This window comes from Saccostrea cucullata, unplaced genomic scaffold (genome assembly GCF_032062105.1).
Source record: "Saccostrea cucullata isolate Sc308-1 unplaced genomic scaffold, CSIRO_AGI_Scuc_v1 ctg309, whole genome shotgun sequence".
NCBI classification, from domain to species: Eukaryota; Metazoa; Mollusca; class Bivalvia; order Ostreida; family Ostreidae; genus Saccostrea; species Saccostrea cuccullata.
The window spans coordinates 267,501-289,866 of record NW_026932621.1 but is presented as its reverse complement, the minus strand read 5'-3'; the positions used below and the strand labels follow the sequence as shown (position 1 = coordinate 289,866).

Here is a 22,366-nt window from a genome sequence, read left to right as displayed (position 1 = left end):
CCTTAGAAAAGGAGTTATATTTATTGGTGTAAGTTTGACTACCACTTGTAGAATTAAATCCCAGTTCCACTAATACACAATTTGAAATAATTCCAATTCAGTAATTATAGTTTCTATCTTAATTTACCTCATATCTAATCGTTGTAAATGTAAACCATACTTACGAATGTTAAGTTATCTGCCTGTGAATGTTTGTTTGTCGATAAACTATAATTAGCAATTTCGATCTGATTCTAGTAATCTTCATAGCTGATATAATCATCACTAAACTGTTTTTATCAGATAAATTACGTTTTGCATTTGCAATTTTTTTTTCATTTTTAACTTTAATTTACAATTGTGATTCATAGATTTAAGTGTAAAACAAGTAAGAGAAGTACCTGTATCTTACAACTGGTTGACACTTCGTGAACTTAATTTACACATGCTTTAGTTTCAATTTTTTAATCTAGTTTATAGACTGTAATTGTAAAACTATGATTATATCATTTTAATAAATGTGTCTTACAAATTTATGAGTTGTTCCTTTTTCTGTATCAACTGGCATAACTGTTTTTCCTCTATATAACATTATTAATTTTGTTTGATGAGAGAAATCTAAACATGTATATTGTATGTTACAGGTAAACTATGCATGTGTGTTTTCAACTTTTCATGCATAGTTGTCCCTGTTCTTACTGTGCCAATAAAGAAATATGGTACAGAATTGTCCGAAAAATTTAAAAGTTTTAAAATATTTTTTGGTAAATTTTAAAGAAGATACAGACAAATGAAGACCACTTTCATGGAATGTGAAAATTAAACTTTGTTGTGGAAAGGGTGCGAAATCCCTCTAATGTTTTCTATACTTTCATTTTACTTTTTTATTATGATACAATTACGTACTATGCAGAATAAATGTACCTTTTGATCAAATTTGATGTAATACATATCTTGACATTTATTATTTGCTGATAAAACTGGTATATACAGTATTATAACTTCCTCTTAATTATGGTCTCGAGTTTATACAGGTACATACCTTTACAATACACTTTCTTTGTTTCCACAGTCAGCACAAAGCCTGGGTTTTAAACTAATAGATATGAATACATTACACATGTTACATGTATGTATGATACCTTTCATATATATATATATATAAAATACACAGATAAGAGTTCGCAATTATATTTTTTCATTGTGATTTTTTTATGTACACAATCAGGTACATGTATGAGGAATTACAAACAGATAAAACCCAGGCACGTACCTGTGTTTGTCAAGCACAAAACGCATTCTATAAATTCATTAAGTAAATTACCCTATTCTCGTCGTAATTTGAGACTAATTTTACTTAGCTCTGAATCATCAATCATGCGATGACAATATGTTATTTTTCTCAATTTTTGTCAATTATTGAGTTAAGGATATTAATTTTACTTTTTCTTTCACAGTTTAAGGTAGTTTGCGGGAACTACTACAAGTATTGTCAGAATGGAACTCCATAAAAATCCAACACTTCTCCTCAACAAACCTCATCTTATAATATGTAATGACAAATTCCCAGCCTTTTATCAAAATTCTGCAGTTTTCTTCAGCTTTCAGGTCAAAGGTATTCAAAAAATTATCTCAACCTCTAACTTACTTAGTATTAAAAAAGTCTTCGTCTTATTTCAAAGCTGCTCAGTACAATAAAAAGGGCTGAAATGAAATCAGCACCATGTAGTTTCGTGCTCACTAGTCCATAAAGAAACCGGGTGTTCGATTAGGCATTGTTTTGTGTCACGGTTGGATATTCAAGTGGGCTATATCCTATTGTATTATAGCAGAATTGGATATTTGAATGGGCAAATGTTTCTTTTGGGCCAAAATTAGTAATTTTTTTAAGTAAGATGAATTCTCCATTCGATTCGAATACTCTTTGCATTACCAATTTCTAAAACACGGAAAGTTACTGACAAACAAGTTAATGGAACAGGAATATCAGCATTAGACTTTTTTTATAGATAAAATGACCTTGTCAGCAAATACAATCTATCATTTAGTCAAATGCTGACTGGCGTTCTTCATACTATTTTTAGGCCATTATTTACATATTGAGTTGTCGACGGATTTTCCCGTTATTTCCTGATCATGACAAGGAGCACACGCGGATGAGTCCGGTCAACAGGGAATTTTCACTCTTCCATGGCACCTGATCCAATATCTGATGTTTTAGAGGCCCGTATTTGGTCTGCTCCTAATTTGTATTGTTTGATGAACTTTTAGCTCAAATGCTGTTTGGTATCTGTATATATTTCGTGTAAAGAAAACCAGTAATTTATCTAAACTAGTAAATCAATCGATATAGTGATATATCCAGCATTAAAGTCCATAATGAAAATTATCATATTTACAGCTACTCAGTGAACAATGAGCGTTGAAGGAATATTCGAACTTAGGTAAATTTAACTCCAAGGGATTGTCTATTTAACAGATCCAAAATCATATACCGGGTATTTTATATATTTTTTATTTTCATTTAACAAGAGCAATGCTCAAATAATTAAACTTATAAAATAAAGCATGAAAAAATGAGCAAAAATCCCGCTCCAAATAGCCATTTCATTTAGAACTACAAGGACGCGGTAAATGCAATGTTTCATGAAATGGAATCTCGTTTAAATTCTTAAAGTCCGAATTAAACACAAATCTCTGAAGGTCGAAAAAATCAGATTTCTTCAAGGCATTTACTGCCATCACCAGACACCAGGGATTTCAAAACCAATTCTCATCGAATTTAAGAAGAGCATTGATTCATCGTTAGAAGTTATCTACTATTGAAATGACGCCTTCGTAAATGAGTAGATGTTCCAGCTCTGTGGTTGAGAGCAGGAGGACTCGGCAAGTGTGGTAAACTGGGTTTACCGTCTGTGTGTTTCTCTCTCCCTGAATCCTTTTCAAATTTGAAATTTTTTTCCGAGTTTGAACTCACTGGAGAACAAATCAAAGAATTTTTCAAAGGAATCCTGTTTTCGGAAAGGGATCCTAAGATACTTGCGCATTCCAATGTTTTCTCTCTTTTATCTTTCTGTAATGTTGGCACTGGTAGTTTACTGTCATGAACTGGTACGATTTTCTTTGAAAACCGGAAGGAAAGGAATTCTTCGGTTGAAAGTTTACAGTTTCTGATTGGTAGTTTGCTATGAGCTCCCGCCGTATCGTTGTCGATTGTCTTTTGCAGTTGGTCTCCGCATCTAAGTCTTTGTTGCGCTGCCTTAAACTTCGGTGAACTTTTTGTTCCATTTTTAGGGTTTTGTACAACTGGCTCCAAAGGAGGTAGAAGTGTGCTCTTTGCACGGCTTGTGTCCTTTGCAGTTTTTCTTGTGAAGTTCTTCCCAATTTGAGGTAACTTTGTTGATTTGCCCTGATTATATAAGACATGGGTAGGATGACGCTTCACGGGACACTTCAATCGTTGACGCATTTCCTCCAGTTCCTTCAATGCTACGTCTCTTTTCCAATAAAGATACTCCAGTGACGCCCAGTCTTCAGTGTCTGATGCAGTCATTTGGAACTGGCGACGCGCGTCCTTTAATTTTTCCTCAGTCTCAAACAACCACTCATGCATTGTAAATTCTTTCAGTTTCCAAACATCTCGCGCCTCCATAGGAATCCTTATGTTTACCAATTCTTGTTGAACGTTGCTCTTTTCCTTTATGTTTTCCTTACAAAGTTTCATCCAGTAACTGAAAATAAAATAATGTTTTAAAATCAAAAGCATTTATTTTTAGACAATTTCTGATCAAGAAATATATTCAATAAATTTATTACATATATTAAATTTAATTTACAATACATTAAAATTACATGCACTAACCTCGTTTCATTGTTGAGTGGAGTCCTTGTTTTCGAAATATTGTTTACCGTCCATTCTGCAAAGATAGAAGAGCATAATATTTCATTACTAAAGATATATTGCATTTATACGTTTCATACACAACTCTTAACTACTGTGCTAGCCTGTACAAGAAATATTTCACTAACCTTCATGTGAAAGGTCACTTTGAAAATATTTATACTCTGCATTCTCGTCAATGTACAATCTCTCCTCTGCTATGCGTGGCAAACTGCAACAAATTATAGATTCTATCATTATTTGCCTATACTTACATACATGTATATAAAGATGTTTTCCTTAAAATATAAGTGTATGCATATACACGTGAAGAAAATAAACATTTTACATAAGTAAGTAGATAAACAACACTTACTTCATATAAAATGCCATCGTTTCTTGTGATTTCACCGAAAAATTTTTAGTTGTTGAAAGGCTTCACCTCGATATTCACCAGTTTTGGTTGTTAGCAATAAAGTTATGACGTTCAAGTTATTGTGACGTCATAGGTATTGTTACGTTACAGTTCTCTTCAAGTAAATCAAGCAAGCGCAAAAATGACCTTGTTATGATATGGCTTCATTTACCTATGATCCTGATTAGTTCAAAATTTTACTTTTAAGTTACCGTATCGCAGTTTGAATTTTATAAAATCGCATCTTAATTTATACATCCCCCTTTTCTTTATTGTTGCGTCAATTAAAATGTAATAGGGCCCTAGTGTCGGATGGTTTAATTTTGTAAAGTCTGGCCATATCGAACATGCACTACCCATAGAACGTATCACAAGCACTTATTTTAAAAATAATTTTTCAACCCATAGTGTAAGAATAACATTATTATTATACTATGTGTTCAGAGACAAGTGAAAATGACCCCCCCCCCCCCCTTCCAGCAAATTCCACAGCAACTCGTTTATCTCCCATGGAAACATCCATCGAGAGTGTAGAGTATTCAAACTGGTATTAAATTGGACAAAACAGAATTTCTGTACAGGATATTTGAGATGCCAAATTCATTTTGCTAGGAAACATTACTAAATTTCACTTTAAAACACTAATTTTACATGTATGTTAGCCAACTGATGGTTATCTATCTGTTTACGTCATTTCTTTGACATTAATGCAAATTTTAACAGATTTTAGTTAATTTTTTGGAAAATCTTCCTTTAAACTGATGACTGAATTTCTGAACTTGTGTTTAAGAATCCATTTACATCAAGACAACTGTATTTCTCCTATTTGTTTAAGAATTAATTTACATCAAAAGTTATTATTGTACTAAATTCAATAATTAGAATATCGAGATGACGTCAGCAAATTCTGACAGAATCAAGCTCCATAGGTTTCAGTTCAGGTTATTTTTTCCAAGAGATGTTGCACCATTTTATTTTGTAACGATTGTTTATTAAATGATTATTATGTAGAGATTTGTCAAACTGGTACAGCTGTATAGAATACAATTTTCCACAGCTACTGTATGTCCCCTCCTCTACAATACTTGTACCTAGAGATGTACTGAACATGCATTTTCTTAAACCAATACCCTCTACCGTTCTATTCTAAAGATCAGAGAAACATCTGATAACTTTTTCTTTACTTTAATAACAATTTTCCAACAACAGAGAAAAGTGAATCCACACCACAGATATTTGAACAAGAAAAATTTATCTTAAAAATTGTACAGAGTCATTACCCTGCATAACTAAATTTTGGGAAAAAAATTACCAATTCACCCAATAATAGTAAAACTGTGACCCTTGATGCACACCAAACTCAAAACATGAAATGGCCAAAAAAATAAAAATAATAATACCAAATTCTCATCCTTCTTTTATCAATATAAATTATCCTTTTATCAACATAATTTTCCTTATATCAACAAAATTTTTCCATGCATATCAAAAGGATCATTGAAGATACTTTTCTTCAAAAAGTGAGAAACATTGTAAGAATTTCATAATTTGTATACTAGTATACATAAATCATACATATTAATTCTGCTGATACATTTTTAAACACAAAACTAAAGAAATAAAAATTCAGTAACAATAACATGGAATATAAGAAGTAAAAATAAAATATTTCAAGTATTCATAACTGGAAGATTGAAATCATAATACTACATAAAATACTGGACATTACTGGTAGACAAATCCAATCAATTTACTGAAAATTCGATGAAAAGAAAAAAATTAATCAAATTCATTATGCAGGATACACAAATTCAGCTGTATTTACATGTAAATTTGAATTAACTTTATCAAAAAGCAGAAACTTCAATTTGGTTATATATACATTCAAAAGTATCCAATTGAAATCCAGAAATCTTTCATATGTACATTACAAAAATGCAACTCCTCAAAACATCTTTATAAATGCTAAAACTACAACTACAAGAATACAGTGATTTTTTTCACATTCTTTCAATAGAATTGACTACATATAATTGTAAATGTGTATATTTAAAGAAGTGATGAGGTTTTTTTGTTTACATTACTGAAAAGCAAAGTGAACACTCACAATATTAAACTGAACAATTATCAACAAAGATGAAGACATACGTAAACTACACATGACTGTAAATAAAAATACAGTAAAACTTGTTCAATCCGGACGCTACTGGTTTCAAAGAAATTGGCTGAATAAGCAACATTACGGATTGGACAACATTATCCATACAATTGAATTTACTGAAAGTGGATTTAAAGTTTACACTGTATTAGAAAAAAATTGAAATTAAACAGCGTCCAGATTGGACAAGTTTCACTGAATATTCATTAAGATGAAGAAAAAATTGTGACACTACTGGTATACTTTATTGTATAATACAGGACTATAAAAAAAATTGTATGGTGTTTATTAATAACACACCATATACACTTTAAACTTGCTGATAACAACGGCAAGATAGGACATTTTAATCTTTTCTTTAAGGAATTTATTCCAATTCTTATAATTTTTATTGCATATTTCTTATGGTGTTGCAAAGTGCATGCATCTTCTAAATTAAAGGCAAACAGAAACATTATTACAACATATTAGGAGTACATGAATATTAATTTTTCAAGTCAATACAATAAGGAATGCACACCATTACTTGCACAAGTAAAAATATACAAGGCTCCAAAATTTTATTTTTCTCTTTAACAATTTGTCCTCTGAAATTTATGTAAGAAATTAAATTTTTTTTTAAATCTTAAAATCAATATTTGAAAAATATGAACATCAAAAAATCTTAAGAATTACATTTTCTGTTGATTTTGTTTTCAGAAAGAAATTTTTAACAGAGACCTAAAATTAAAAAAAAATCAAATATAAACTGTAACTGTTTGGACAAAAATAACCCAACTATAATAACAAATTTCAAATATATAATTCAAAACAAATTGCATGTTCCTGATCAGACTAATAATGATTTAAAGCTTTAATAGTTCATTCATGATATATGGTCCACATACACCTAAACAAAATGACTTAAACTTCATTGCACTGTTTGAAAACCTTTGACCTTTGACCTAATTTCGGGCCTCGCCAACGAGGGACAAGATCATGAGGAAGAGGTTGATGATGTCCAGGTAAAGGTTGAGGGCGGCGAAGATGTATTCCTCGGGGGACAGGCTGTACTTGTGTTTCCCTCCCAACATCAGCTGGGTGTCAAAGACCAAATACTGAAAGCATTTTCAAAAACGCATACAAATCAACCAAAGCTTTTTTTTAAATGTATTTTTATGTACTGAAAAATAAATTATTTTTGTGGGGTCAATTTTTGGAGGTTTGCAGAAAAATATTGGTTTCTTGGGATTTGATTTTGTGGTTGGAAAATGTTTAGTACTGTAGTAATGCATATGTATGTTACATTTCATCATTATATAATGTTCTGTTAAAATGTTAAATTTCAAAATTTACTCTTTTATGTACAATTTATGAAAAGGAGAGAAAATGCTCAGTACAATTTATATTAGAGATATTACACTAATTTAACTGTTGCAGAAATGAAAAACAAAGATGAAGAAGAATTACTTTTTTTCAATTGCTGAGACACTTGCATTACTTACGAAAGAAAACAGCAGAGCCCCAAGGCTGGCATAGACAACAGAAAGAACCTGAAATCAGTAAAAGAAAATTGTATTTTCAATATACAAAACATATCACTGTCTAGGTAACTGCAAATAAACTTCATCTGTCAAATTTCACAATGTGTCATTTACACATTATAGGAGATGTTGTATAATAAAGAATTTTGTCTAAATCAGCTAATTTCTTAGGAACAGTGTGTATGTGTCTGAATTAGACAAGTTGTACTGTATTTGTTTGTTTTTACTTACCTTAGTGTGAAATATTGCAGCAAAGATTCCAAATATTATTAGGACAACCAGGAATACAAAAAGAAGCCCACCACACATTGTAAAGTCAAACTGAAATACATAATAAATCATATATTTCTATCAATTGCAGCATTATCAAAGACTCTTGGGTTAAGTACATTTTTTCACTTTTTGAATTATTCCAAACTTAGTATAAATAAAAGGTCACAAAGCTCATCTTGCTGAATGTTATTTATTATAAGTTTAGCAATGTCTGACAGCGAACAAACTTTTTGGAAGTTCTGGCATCCCTAGATGCAACATCTAAGTCTGGTCTAGGTAAGACCTCTAGTTCTGGGAATGGACATTTTTAAACACAAAGGAAATGTTAGAAAAAGTGTTTGAATCATGTAAGATAATATGCATCAATTAAATTAATTAAGTTAGTTATTCAAATGGAAAATTTAAGTAAAATCCAGCATCAGGCACAAGTCTGAAACAGTGCATCCCATGTGCATCATCCATGAGGGTTTAGTAACAATTAGGCTTTATACAGTAATTATAAGGAATGGACTTTGTCCAAAAACTGGAACACATTCAGTTATAGTCTAGTAGTGTGTATTCCTAGATGCATCATATAAGCAAGCTTAATGGCCATAGGGCTTATTATTACTGGGAATGAGACCAGCTCCTTAAAAATGTTAATATCAATCTTTTGAACAATATATCAGTTAAAAATTCAGCATCTGAAATCTCTTACGTATAATAAAATGTATTAAGATGCACCAACTATTGCAACTCTGATCAATATATGGCAGAAAGAAAGTTGGAAATAATTCTGCTCAAAACCTTAATCTTAAATGCCAATATTAAGTAAATTAAAAGTAAAGTATTACCCCCCTCCCTTCCTTTCCATTTTGATTATCTGTTTAAACTGTTAGAATCATACTTACTTTTGTTTGAAATGCAAATAGAGTCAGTGCTAAGCATACACCCTACAAATATTAAATAAAAATAAAAATTAATGTCAGAATTTATTTTACTTTTTTTTCAAATCCTTAAAAATTTTTATAAAGACCAAGAAAAATGCAGCTTATATAATTCAAATCAGATTTAATACAAAAACAGTTTTAAGGATTTTTTTCACAATTTTTCAAAATTAAATTATTTTAATTATTACATTGTACAATATGTATCCAGTCGATAGATTGCTTTGTTTAAAAACCATTTTTATAGTGAATATGAGTTTGATAGTGACATATTTAATAATTTAAGTACTCACTGCAGTGATCCCAACAGCTAGCAGGACAGACACCTCATCATAGTGACTGGATGATTATAAAGAACAACCAAAATCAAATTAATAAGGAAAGAGTGATGGTGACCGAAATCCTATTGCACTTTTTCATACAATTATTAATAAGAAATTCTAATGCAATCGTTTTGTAAAACACTTTTTGATTGGCTAATGCACTAATGTTTGAAGCAGTAAAACGAGCATTAACGAGCGTGAAAGCTCTTTCATTGTGACGTCATAATAGAGCGACGCAAAAAAACAATGCTCCGTGACGTATTTCATGTAACAAAATTCATCAAAATAAGACGTAAACAACAAATTGCATGGATTGCATTAGAATGGGAATAACTGATCTTCTAATTTGGTATTTGCGACCGTTAATGCAGATTTAACGGTCGCAAACATCGCTTTACCGGCTCCGCTTACGCGTCGCCGGTAAAACTCAGTTTGCGACCGTTAAATCAGCATTAACGGTCGCAAATACCAAATTAGAAGATAGTTATTCCCTAAGTTAAAGACAAAATTACCTGGTTATAGCTCCAAGCAAAATAGACTCACAAAAAGTCTGAAAAAAATATAATCAAGTTTAAATAAATTTAAAAAATACTATAACCCAAAATTGGTACATCAGTTCAAGAGAGAAAGCTTCACTGGTACATCAACCAGTTCAAGATCTAGAAATGAAGCTAGTTAACCAATTTCAAAAATTACAATAGACAAATTATGCAAAACCAGAAGAATAGACTGAAAGATCATTTAGTAAAATGTCATCTGAGTTGGTTATTTGACTTTGATAAGAAGCACAATTTAAATTATTACTTTCATTCCTACTTAGAAGATAGAACACAGATCTACTATCTACTTACAAATAAACCCAGAAAGATCAAGTTCAGGGGAGTCTTTCGTCTGACGCTATCACAGCAAACCAGTACAATCAGCGTCACAAATGTCACAGCACTAAAAGAGAGCAAACAATCTGTAACCTTATGTTGTCAGGATACTAACTGTATGTTTCATTTACATGCAAAGTCCCAGGGTTGTCTCTTAGACATGGGGGGATTTCTCCATATACTTTAGATCCCTTCTACTTTATTTGTGTCCCCTGCTATTTTAGTTCTTAGGAACAACCTTGTATTCGGCGGTAATTTACATTTAATGTTTTTATTATTTTTTTTTTTTTTTTGGAAAGGCAAGTCACAACACGAAATATTGACTGAGGTTGGGATGAAATATGAATATTACATTTTGTATCATTACATTTTGCTTCCAGATCACAATGACAAAAAGTAATACATGTAATGCAAAATGTAATGATTGAAATTAATGTAACAAATAAATATCATAACAAAGGCATTTTGTCTTGTGATCTAATCCCACACATTTTTAAAATGATGTATCCAGAGCTTGAATGTATATTATGTACAGATCTTACCACTCACAAATGATCAAGCCAGGGGGTCATAAATCTTGGACAAGCTAAGTTTTGATCTCAGTCTCACTTATTCCAATATGAATTAATGGTTGAAAGTGAGACTGAGACCAAAAAAAAGAGTTATTCTCAGCTTTATGGCCCCCAGGCCAGGGGCTTCTTAAGTTAGAGTAGTGCCATTGTGAAAAAGGTACTATCTATTTTGGAATCTTTGACAGCTAGCATATAAATGTATTATATACTCAGGGACTTTAAAAACCCTATTGAGATTGCTTTTATTGTCATTGGTACATTGTGTTACATGTTGTAGGAAATTCATTAAAAATCATAAAATTTTCCATGGCATGTCTTCATTTCCATACAATCAACGAATTTGTTAACTGAGCTTTTTCATGGCAAACAGTTAAAATCACACTGTCAACATTTTTTGCTGTTTTGATTAGTAACGTATATGACCACAATTTGCAACTTCACATGCTCTCAAGCGGAGCCTCTTGGATTAGCATACAGCTTGAATTCGTCTCATAGAAATGTTATTCCACTCTTCCTGTAGAGCCTTTGCTAATTCTGGCACACTTGCCGGTTGGCGCTGACGTCTTTTTCACTGTCTTCAAAGCTCTTCTAATACTAATTCGATGGGATTAGGGTTGAGAGATCGAGCCGAGAATTCCAAGATGTTAACTCTATTAGTGTTTTAAACGTCGTTATCGATGATATGGATACATGCCAAAATGATTAAAACAAAATACATATGCAAAATATCAGAAAAACAAAATTGTGAATTTGTTTCACAAGACATTTTCATATAGGCGTTTTTAAAGTCTCTGAGTATATTTGGAGTGTACTATATTTGGCATAAAGTAATTTTTCAAAAAGATAGCGTAGATTTGATTTAGTGCTTTCTGAATGCGCTTGATATAAATATGATGTACAAGACATTGATCAATGTACTTGATTTAACAGCTATTCTCTACTTTCCACCATATCCCTAAATAGAATACAATGCTAAATTTAATATGATTACTGTATAAACACTTACAGTGCTGTGTACCAGATCCAGGGATTGTTCATAGAATACTCTTTTACAGGTTCTCTGTAAATAGTTGAAAAATTCTGTGGTTGAGGAATGAGGAAAATAGTTAAACATTTGTTAAATGACATGTACATGTATGATGTGGTAAACTCAAAAGTTAACAGCTAGCTGCAGACTTTGGGATATTCAATGTACTCACTAACTCTATTGACAGTAAACATGTGAATTTTAAAATTTTCTTTTATTATAATAAACTAGATAAAATATTCAAATCTTAATATTTATTTGAAACTTTTATATATCTTGGCTGTTTAAAACAATCTCAAGTATCATAAATGGTTGGCAATTCCACATATAGTTGTTATTATCAATATCAACAATGAACAACCTAAATTCCCATGTTTCCAAATAAAAAAAATAACAATAAGTATATTTTAATTTTATGCTAAAAAAGAAAAATTGTATTCTTGTCTTGTCTTGGTCTTTCATTGATTGTGCAAATTGAGATGTGTGTGCTTTTTCAATTTTGTTTGGGTAATTTCAAATAAAATTATCACGATAATTCAAAGTGGTCATACACTTTTGCAAAGTTGTGAAACAATCAAATATATAAATGTACTTACATGTACATAAACATCACCATCACCAACATTGTGACAACTAATTGACACAGCAGTATCCCATACACCTTTCGTATAAATCCTTAAAAAAAAAAAAAGAAATTAAAACATCTCATTGTGAAGTCTCCTGAAGAAAAAGTTTTACTCTTTTCAATTATACTTTTAGAATATCGTATAGCGGGTTATTTTAGCTGGGTGCTAAATTTGGCATATTTTAGCAGTTTGATGGTAGCCCGTTTAAATTTTGATCGCAAAAATATTCAGTATTCTTCTTAGTGTTCATCTGCAAAGAGCTGAAACCCTATGTCCGCTTAAATAAATTGCACCAAAATTATTGGCATATATTTGAGAAGGCAATTTGCCAAATTTTACACCTGCCAAGAAACCCCGCTATATTACGTTGTTGCCTGCTAGGCATTAACATATTTTTTCTGTTATTTTTTTTTTTACCCGTAGTTCCAGTTATGAATAACTGAGAGAGATTTGCTTACCTAATCGTACATTTTTCTCTGAAAATGCAGAGAACTGATCTCCAACAAGTTCATCATCTTCTGAATACATGATCAGCTACTTTCTGCAATAATTAGGAACATTTAATTTTTATGACTAACCCTTTAGTAGAAATAATATTTGAAAATACAAAGTAACATATATACTAATAAAACTCCTTAAATCCAACTTTCTTCTAGACATTTCAAGAAGATTTACACAAGAAAAAATTATGCTATGATTTTCCAAAATCTCACTACAAACGTTTATATCAATATATCAGCAAAATATCAGCGTCATCGAATCAGATTTGCATTTCAATTATCTATCGCAAAACTGTCCTTTCACACAGAAGCCATAAGAGTTCACCTTACAAATGTTTACAAAAGAAACAATGATCAAAAACCAGAAGTCTCTGTCGAGACTGTAGCTCTACTGGTTTGTACTTATCAAAAACCATTTCACTATTTTATGTATCTTAGTGTAGTCTACTTGTGTGCCAAGTTCTATTGAAATCAGACAAAAACTGTAGAAGGAGTAGCATTTTAAAGGAATTTCACAGAAAATTCTATTTTTAGTAACCATGGCAACACCGTTCATTGAAATCAAAAACCGATGCACTATTCTATGTATCTTAGTGTAGTTTACTTGTGTGTCAAGTTATATTGAAATCAGACGAAAACTGTAGAAGGAGTAGCATTTTAAAGGAATTTCATAGAAAATTCTAATTTTAGTAACCATGGCAACGCCTTTCATCAAAATAAAAAAACGATGCACTATTCTATGTATCTTAGTGTAGTCTACTTGTGTGCCACGTTATATTGAAATCAGACGAAAACTGTAGAAGGAGTAGCATTTTAAAGGAATTTCATAGAAAATTCTATTTTTAGTAACCATGGCAACATCTTTCATCAAAATAAAAAAACCGATGCACTATTCTTTGTATCTTAGTGTAGTCTACTTGTGTGCCAAGTTATATTAAAATCAGACCAAAACTGTAGAAGGAGTAGCATTTTAAAGGAATTTCACAGAAAATTCTATTTTTAGTAACCATGGCAACACCGTTAATCGAAATCAAAAACCGATGCACTATTCTATGTATCTTAGTGTAGTCTTCTTGTGTGCCAAGTTATATTGAAATCAGACCAAAACTGTAGAAGGAGTATCATTTTAAAGGAATTTCACAGAAAATTCTATTTTTAGTAACCATGGCAACACCGTTCATCGAAATGAAAAACCGATGCACTATTCTATGTATCTTAGTGTAGTCTACTTGTGTGCCAAGTTATATTGAAATCAGACCAAAACTGTAGGAGGAGTAGCGTTTTGAAAAATTGTTTACAGACAGACGGACAGACAGACAGACAGGACGGACGACAGACACCTTACTACCGCATAAGCTCTTCTGGTCTCTGACCAGTAGAGCTAACAACAATATTATCCATTCCCTGAAGCTCTGTTTTTTTTTCCAGTACATTCTTTATCAGTTCTTTAATAGAAGCAAGAGAAACCTATATATATATATATAATTTGTTTAATCCAATGAATTTAAAATGCTTTTAAATACATGATTAACTAGGCCATATCCTTAGGTCTGGATGGTACATAAGTACCACAACTGGTAAGATCTGCAGTTCAATCACAGGGACTTGCTCTCGGCGTGTAAAAATTATTTATTTTTATAAACAGGTTGGGCACAGCCTACCAAATAGTACTTTATCTCCCGTTTGGTAGATAATCTACCATATCGGTAACGAATTTTACTAACCAAATGGGGGACAAAATTGGTTGTGTTTAATTCCATAGAGTGGAGTGGAATTTCGCATAATTTTAAACCATGTGGAATAAAATATAGATATTTATCAGTGTTCTGGGTGAAAAAAATCAAAAATCCTATGTGCATTTTTTTGCGCAGAGTCGTTCAAAAATTTGACAAATAACGTAGCTTATGTAAACAAGTGCAATGTTTCTCCGTTTTTTACTTTAAAAGAAAATTCTCTCCTTCTCCAACGATGCTGCACCTGTCAATCATGTCCTTTACTTTCTATTTCGATTATCCGGGCAACCAGTCAATTAGTGCAAACCAATCAAAACGTTGATCTTTTTTAAACCTGATGAAAAGTCGGATTTAACTACGGAGGCACATTTGTGTTAATTTTCAACTAGGAAATCAGAAGAAAAATAAGTCTTGCCTTTATTTCTTTTTATTTTGAACACAATGGCTTTGTTCTTCATAGAAATAGTAAATGCAGTTGGAGTGTGACATAATTATTGTTTTAAAACGATGTACTTGGAACAAAAACAAGAATAATGGCAAAAGTCATTTTTGTACATTTTTTATTGAATATTATTTTTCGAATTTATTAAATTCACCAGTAATATGCATATTAAACTCTAAAAGATCGCATGGAATCTGCAACTTCAACCTAAAAGAAAAATAACAACAAATATTACGTACAACTCTGGAAAAAATTAACTTTATAGCAGGAAGTGCCCACCATACCGGTAGGGCATGAGGAGCTCGTGTTTAACAGGATTTTATGTAGATAAACATTGACGAAGATCCAAAAAGAGATTGAAAGTTATCTCATCAAGAGTTAAATCACTGTATAAAATTGGACTTTTATCCAACAAGACACAATAAAGATTTTTTTCGATCGTTTGATCAAGAAGTTCGGCTGTTACAGACAACTACGGGTATTGTTTTTACGAAGTTACGGAGAAATAACACATAGAAATTCGACCGATTTATGTTAATTGTACGAGGAATATGTTCACTAAAATCCCCCATTGCCTGAATAAATGCGCTTTTGTTTTATTTTAATAAAAATTGCAATAGAATAAAAAAGTCCCCCATTTGGTTAGTAAAATTCGTTACCGATATGGTAGATTATCTACCAAACGGGGGATAAAGTACCATTTGGTAGGCTGTGCCCAACCTGATAAAAAAATCATATGCCGTAATAATAAAACTACACAAGGGAGGACACCATAGTATATAGGTCCCTGATGTCTGCATCATACATAAAGGCAACAGAGAGAAAAAATATAAAGTACAAATATCTTGATAAACACTGAAAAAGGCCTACAATATTAAATGCTGAGCTTTCGTAAGAACTCCATCACTTAGTCATGGTCACGTTAACCTGTTTACATCCTGTACAAATTTCAAAACTTTTTCCCCAAAATTTGTCATATTGTCAGACACAAAACATATTCTTAACATACAATTTCATTCGCTTTATTTACCTTGATATCCCTGTAACTTAAGAATATTTTTTATTAAGCTCTAAATAATCGATCAAACGATCACACCTCTTCTTCCAGTTCTGCCTCTTCTCTTGAAGACTAAACTAGTCCGAAAGCTGAAGAGAACCAGTTAATCGATAAACAACTTGTACATTGTCTTATTCGTAGATCCTTTATTTAATTTTGAAATAAAATAGGCATATAAGTTTTGTTATTGTCTTCGTAGTGTTTCATATTAATGATAATAAAATTAAAATGTTGACAGTAACACATTAACTGGAATTATTTTAATATATTTCAAATTATGATCAAGGTTTCCTTTTTCAGGCTTTATGATTTTCTGAAGAATAATTAAAAATTACTTTACCATTTTTGACTTTACTCATTTTCTCATCATTCAATGCATTTCCATGTCTTAAATTGCGTTGTTATTCCAATATCCTTTTTTAAAATTTAAAAAAAAATCAACAAATGATCAAAATTTGAATCTTATTTCAACTGTTAAATGTTTCTTCCATAACACAACCTCTGATTCATAGTATTTAATCTTATAATGATAAAACTAATTCTGAAGATTAGAAAACAAATTTTATTTTTTGATATAATTTTGCGCGTGTACATGTACTTTGCCATGTTTGCTGGAGATATTTTCTGCAAACTTTCAACAAGGCCTTTCAAAGGCAAGCTGCTTCGAATTAATGATTCTCATAAAAATTCTATCCTCTGTTTCCCCACTGGTATAACCAGAGACATAAAAAATAGATCCGTTTGACTTTCACACATGTATGAAAAAATTTACTTGGGTTTGAGGTCGGGATCGGATGGCTAGCCAAGGTAGTCACGTGACCAATTTCGCGGGAAAGGCTTTGTCAGTCAGGGTTGTAAACACGTTACAGTATTTTGGGTTTTCTTCCATCAGGGCTAGGAAATGGATGTTGCTGTACAGACCATTGTTACAAAGCAAGTGAAAGATCAAGTTGGTGAAAGATGTCAGAAGCTATTTCAGGATTTCTTAGAAGAGTAAGTAAATTATGGTCGTGGACTGGCCGGGTGATGTGTGCCTTTCATCCTTATTGTTATTATTTAATCAGCCGTGAATTAGAGAAAACACCCCGGCAAATTTAATGAAATGCCTGTTTGTAAGAACTGGATTTCAGGCATGTTCTACTAAATTTTTTTCTTCTTTGAGCATGTAGTGTGTTGTAAAGAAAAAAAAGGGGGGGTGGAGGTAAAGAAAGAAACTAAAGCCCTTTTTTTTATTTTTAAAGAAAGATTGTAAGCACAAATGAGTAAGGGAAACTACTTTCTTATTAGATTTGGAAATAAAGTGGAAATCAATATTATTCAGGTTTAGAGTAGATGGGGAGCAAAAGTATACTGTTGGAATCAATGACCTGGGACGCCCCGAGAGAAACACATTGACCGTTAGTTTGGAGGATGTTGACAAGTTTAATCAGAACCTTGCCACCACAATCCTTGAGGAATATTACAGGTAACCAATTCTCTCATGAGCTCTCTTCTTGCAGGTTCAATCTCATTTATCAGATTGGTCTCTTTCTACTGTATGTACATGTACTGAAACAGGTTGTCAGAAATTCTCACCTAAATAATACAACAAAAATAGCAATCCGTTCAATGTAACAGCAAGGAGAATTTCTTAAATATTTTTTAACGAGATTTTAAACACTGCATGTACAAAGTATATGAAAGGAAGATGTTGAAATGTTGGAATTATCACTTTACAGGATTTATTATTGTTTGCAGCTGAGTGTAAAGTTTCACGTTACGTCACAATCTAGTTGACAGCTGCGCTCAAGGTAAATTGTACACGCCTTCTAACCGCAAGCTTTACGACTGGAACTTTCTTCTTACCCCTGATTGGTTGCTCGTGCAGCAGAGTATTTCCGTGTCAATGTTGATAATTTGAGTTGACCAATCACGTTAATTGTTTACGCTGAATGCATCAGACGAAAAAGATTGTGACATAACGTGAAACTTCACACTCAGCTGCAAACAATAATATGTCCCCACATTTAACAATTATGTTTAACACCACCCTGATATCATGCAGCCATTTCTATTGTGTATTTGACCTTCACCTATGCAATGATAATCCCAGTCTTTTATATAATTTGCATCAAGTCTGATTTTTAGAAATCATTTTGTAGACCAATGCTTTCCAGTAAGTTACTGGTCTAGACTGATATATTTTACCAGTCTTGCAGACAGGACCAGTGGTTTTGACAACTTTTAAGTTACATTTTATATCGATGTTGAAAACATGTTTGTTTAAAATCTGTGTATTTCTGTAAAGGGTAAATTTTAATTAAAAATTAATGAGTGATATTTGATATTGAAGTCTGGAAAATGTGGCATGATCTCATAGAATGTACTAATTGTTTTCTTAAATTTCAGAGTTTACCCATATTTATGTAGAGCAGTCAAAAATTTTGTAAAGGACTATGCTCAGACACCTCAAGGAAAAGAATATTATGTCAGTTTCACAGATGTGCCAACCAGATTGAAGTAAGATCATAATACAGTGTATCCATAAATTATTATCCAAACTATACTTTGACAATCGGAAGTCAGAGATGATTTGAGGATCGACTTTATTTTCGATTTCATCATGATTGTATCTAATTTTGTTTTCAGGGTTAGAGAGATGACAACAGCCAAAATTGGAACTCTCCTACGAATCTCAGGCCAAGTGGTGAGGACCCACCCTGTTCATCCAGAGCTAGTGCTAGGAACGTTCATGTGTCTTGACTGCAGAACAGTTATTCCAGATGTAGAACAGCAGTTCAAATTCACACAGGTAAACATGCATGTTCTAGAAATTGTCTCAAATATAGAATAGGAATTAATAAATGTGTACTATGAATACAATACTATAAGATCATAAGTTATGCCAGATCTTAATTCATTATATATGTATTTGTCAAACTTCTTTTTTATTAGCCCAGCATTTGCAGAAATCCTGTATGTAACAATAGATCCCGTTTCATGTTAGATGTCAACAAGTCCAGATTTGTGGACTTCCAGAAAGTTCGTATACAGGAAACACAAGCTGAACTTCCCAGAGGAAGCATTCCCAGAAGGTACTTCTAACACTATCCAATGTAAAGCCTGCAATAAGCATTACAATCTTCAACGAATGTGTCATTTTGAAAAAAAAATTAAATTAATTTTGTCGAAATAATTCTTTTCAAAACAATTTGTTGACTTTTTTCTCGTTATACAGTGTGGAGGTGATCTTGAGAGCAGAGGCAGTGGAGACCGCTCAGGCTGGAGACAAGTGTGACTTCACAGGAACTCTCATTGTTGTCCCTGACGTTGCTACAATGTCATTACCAGGTAATCTTTGACTTTTGTTAATCTCTTGTGTTTTGTTCAAATATGCACAAGGTTAATGAAAAGGTAAAGGCAAAGATTGTTAGAATTAGAAAAAACAAAAAAAAAAATGGTCAGCCCACGACTACATATTGAATTTTTCACAGGCTTTTATGTGAAAGAAAGTTATTTGAGAAAACCTGGTTATGAGCAGGACAGGGTATTTTCTGTTTGAATATCAAACATATGGAGTTCTATATGAATACTTTCTGTATCAGGTGCTAGAGCTGAAACAGGTGCGAGAGTGAAGGGAGCTGAGGGGTATGAAACAGAAGGGGTCCGTGGACTGAAAGCCCTGGGAGTCCGAGATCTGACCTACAGGCTGGCCTTCCTGGCTTGCTCTGTGACTTCAAGTAACCCAAGGGTAGGTATTCAATCAGTGATTTGTACATTTTGCATATAAATTGTCTGTATGCAAATCCTGAAGCTGCAATAGGTGAGTCTATTATGAATGGAATGTATTTTGCTATAGTTTGGAGGCCGAGATTTGAGAGATGATGAGATGACTGCCGAGACATTAAAGAAACAGATGACAGCTGACGAGTGGCAGAAGGTGTACGACATGTCACAGGATAAGAATCTGTACCACAACCTCTGTACCAGTCTCTTCCCTACTATTCATGGTATTGCTAAAATTTTTATTTAATTATCATTCACAAAACACCTGCATCTGATCATGAATTAGCTTATAAAACATGTTTTCATAAGTGATTAATGTGGTGATCAATTTTTGTTTTTCAGGCAATGAAGAGGTTAAAAGGGGAATTCTGCTTATGCTGTTTGGGGGTGTTCCCAAGGTTACCCTAGAGAGAACCAATCTCCGTGGTGACATCAACATTTGCATTGTGGGTGATCCCAGCACAGCCAAGAGCCAGTTCCTTAAACAGGTTGGATTTCTTTACAATTTAATTCAATTCTCATATTTGTAGGAGTTCAGCATTTACTTGATAAATAATACAGAGATTTTCTTATCCTATAAAATGAAAATTGATAAGTGATATACTTTTCTATATTTTATGATTGAAGTCGCATGTAAATATCAGAATTTGTTACAAATGCTGTTGTAATGCTGTGGTGTTCCTAGGTTGAGGAGTTCAGTCCACGGGCTGTTTATACCAGTGGAAAGGCTAGTTCTGCTGCTGGTCTGACAGCGGCCGTGGTGAAGGATGAGGAATCCTACGAGTTTGTTATCGAGGCGGGGGCTCTCATGTTGGCTGACAATGGAGTGTGTTGTATTGATGAGTTTGACAAGATGGATCCCAAAGACCAGGTGGCCATTCATGAAGCCATGGAACAACAGACAATCTCAATTACCAAAGCGGGAGTAAAGGTCAGTGTTTCAGACATTTTCACACGCCCCTGTACTAAATGAGACAGCTATGAAAAGTTGAGCAGGGCTAAGACTAATGTGTTTTCCTCTTCTAGGCTACTTTGAATGCTAGGACGTCCATCTTGGCAGCTGCCAACCCAATAGGAGGAAGATATGACAGAACAAAATCACTGAAGCAGAACATCACCCTGACTGCTCCTATCATGTCCAGATTTGACCTTTTCTTCATTCTGGTGGATGAGTGCAATGAGGTAAGTTGGTTTTGGAACATCTTGTATTGCAAGTTCTGTGAGATTGATTTTCAATGAGTTGTAAAGACTGATAGGGAAATACAGCAATACATGTATTTATTTTGTAGGTGACAGACTATGCCATTGCCAGGAGAATTGTTGATTTGCACAGCCGGAATGAGGAGTCAGTGGACCGTGTCTACTCAGTGGAGGATGTCACCAGATATCTCATGTTTGCCAGGCAATTCAAACCCAAGGCATGTATCTATGAAATCTTAGGTGTTTTACTTTAAAATGTGATTTATGCCAACATGAAGTGAGTTAACAGAACTATTGACAAAAGGTTTGATTTGATGGGTTATTTTAATGTTGCAGATAAGTGCTGATGCCCAGGAATACATGGTGGAGGAGTACAAGAGACTGAGACAGAGGGACGGATCAGGAGCCCACAAGTCAGCCTGGAGAATCACCGTCAGACAGCTGGAGAGCATGATCCGACTGTCCGAGGCAATGGCCAGGCTCTACTGTGTGGACGAGGTACAGAAATAGGACCACATATTTCTAAGCTATATTTATTCTGAGGTTTGATTTCAAGATGTAAAGTATATTTCTTTACAAATACAGGTACAACCCAAGCATGTCAAAGAAGCTTTCCGTCTGCTCAATAAATCCATCATCCGTGTGGAACAGCCTGATGTTCATCTGGAAGAAGAGGAGGAGGAAGACAAACAAGAAGAGATGGAAGTGGAAGGTAAAGAAAGGTTTTACAAAAAAAGGAATAAATGTATATTTCAGTTCTTGATAATTATACATAGATTGATGTGTGTTGTAATTTGTTGTGTTAATTGTCTGATTACAGAGAATGCCGAGGCCCCAGCAGAACCAGCGGGTCCTGAAGGTGATGCTCCGAGTCACCAGCATAGGAAGGGCCTGAAGCTGTCCTATGAGGAGTACAAACAGATGGCCAACCTAATGGTGCTGTATATGAGGAAGCAAGAGGAAGAAGCTCTGGGTATGTTTGCTCCTCAGTAAGGTGTCCTGTAACGCATACAGAAAAACACATTGTAATTGTAAGAACTATAACAAGCCCAGACTGTCAGGAAATTTTCATTCTCACATATGTTTTAGTGT

General features: G+C 33.1%; 2 protein-coding genes and 1 long non-coding RNA gene across 3 annotated transcripts in view; 1 reads left to right on the top strand and 2 right to left on the bottom strand.

The window, feature by feature from the left end:
* Positions 1 to 3,841: 3,841 nt before the first annotated feature.
* Positions 3,842 to 4,298, bottom strand: LOC134235628 (uncharacterized). The gene is made up of 3 exons (XR_009985451.1): positions 4,236 to 4,298; positions 4,009 to 4,091; positions 3,842 to 3,896 (listed from the first exon to the last, which is right to left on the bottom strand). It is a non-coding gene; the product is annotated as an uncharacterized LOC134235628 (long non-coding RNA).
* A 2,860-nt stretch (positions 4,299 to 7,158) lies between these two features.
* Positions 7,159 to 16,371, bottom strand: LOC134235613 (protein lifeguard 1-like). Its single transcript, XM_062717748.1, has 11 exons — positions 16,283 to 16,371; positions 13,036 to 13,118; positions 12,548 to 12,626; positions 11,931 to 11,984; positions 10,329 to 10,419; positions 9,990 to 10,027; positions 9,448 to 9,493; positions 9,119 to 9,160; positions 8,187 to 8,276; positions 7,917 to 7,964; positions 7,159 to 7,529 (listed from the first exon to the last, which is right to left on the bottom strand). Exons 2-11 carry the CDS (start codon positions 13,103 to 13,105, stop codon positions 7,377 to 7,379), a joined length of 711 nt encoding a protein of 236 aa, XP_062573732.1. The 5' UTR covers positions 13,106 to 13,118; positions 16,283 to 16,371; the 3' UTR covers positions 7,159 to 7,376.
* Positions 16,372 to 17,195: 824 nt separating this feature from the next.
* Positions 17,196 to 22,366, top strand: part of LOC134235611 (zygotic DNA replication licensing factor mcm6-like) — a 7,388-nt gene continuing 2,217 nt past the window's right edge. The window contains exons 1-15 of the mRNA XM_062717746.1: positions 17,196 to 17,302; positions 17,631 to 17,774; positions 18,698 to 18,808; positions 18,938 to 19,100; positions 19,244 to 19,383; positions 19,527 to 19,639; positions 19,894 to 20,039; positions 20,148 to 20,298; positions 20,417 to 20,562; positions 20,760 to 21,005; positions 21,101 to 21,256; positions 21,364 to 21,492; positions 21,611 to 21,772; positions 21,860 to 21,986; positions 22,095 to 22,247. Of these exons, the coding sequence (XP_062573730.1) occupies positions 17,211 to 17,302; positions 17,631 to 17,774; positions 18,698 to 18,808; positions 18,938 to 19,100; positions 19,244 to 19,383; positions 19,527 to 19,639; positions 19,894 to 20,039; positions 20,148 to 20,298; positions 20,417 to 20,562; positions 20,760 to 21,005; positions 21,101 to 21,256; positions 21,364 to 21,492; positions 21,611 to 21,772; positions 21,860 to 21,986; positions 22,095 to 22,247 (2,179 nt within the window). The 5' untranslated portion in view covers positions 17,196 to 17,210. The remainder of the gene's footprint in view (positions 17,303 to 17,630; positions 17,775 to 18,697; positions 18,809 to 18,937; positions 19,101 to 19,243; positions 19,384 to 19,526; positions 19,640 to 19,893; positions 20,040 to 20,147; positions 20,299 to 20,416; positions 20,563 to 20,759; positions 21,006 to 21,100; positions 21,257 to 21,363; positions 21,493 to 21,610; positions 21,773 to 21,859; positions 21,987 to 22,094; positions 22,248 to 22,366) is intronic.

Coding starts and splice junctions, on each gene's coding strand:
- LOC134235613 (XM_062717748.1), bottom strand. CDS start 13,105: ATGTATTCAGAAGATGATGAACTTGTTGGAGATCAGTTCTCTGCATTT. Junction 8,277..9,118: donor TATTTGCATTTCAAACAAAA/GTAAGTATGATT, acceptor TATGTATTTCAG/TTTGACTTTACAATGTGTGG. Junction 7,530..7,916: donor GGGCTCTGCTGTTTTCTTTC/GTAAGTAATGCA, acceptor AAATGCTTTCAG/TATTTGGTCTTTGACACCCA.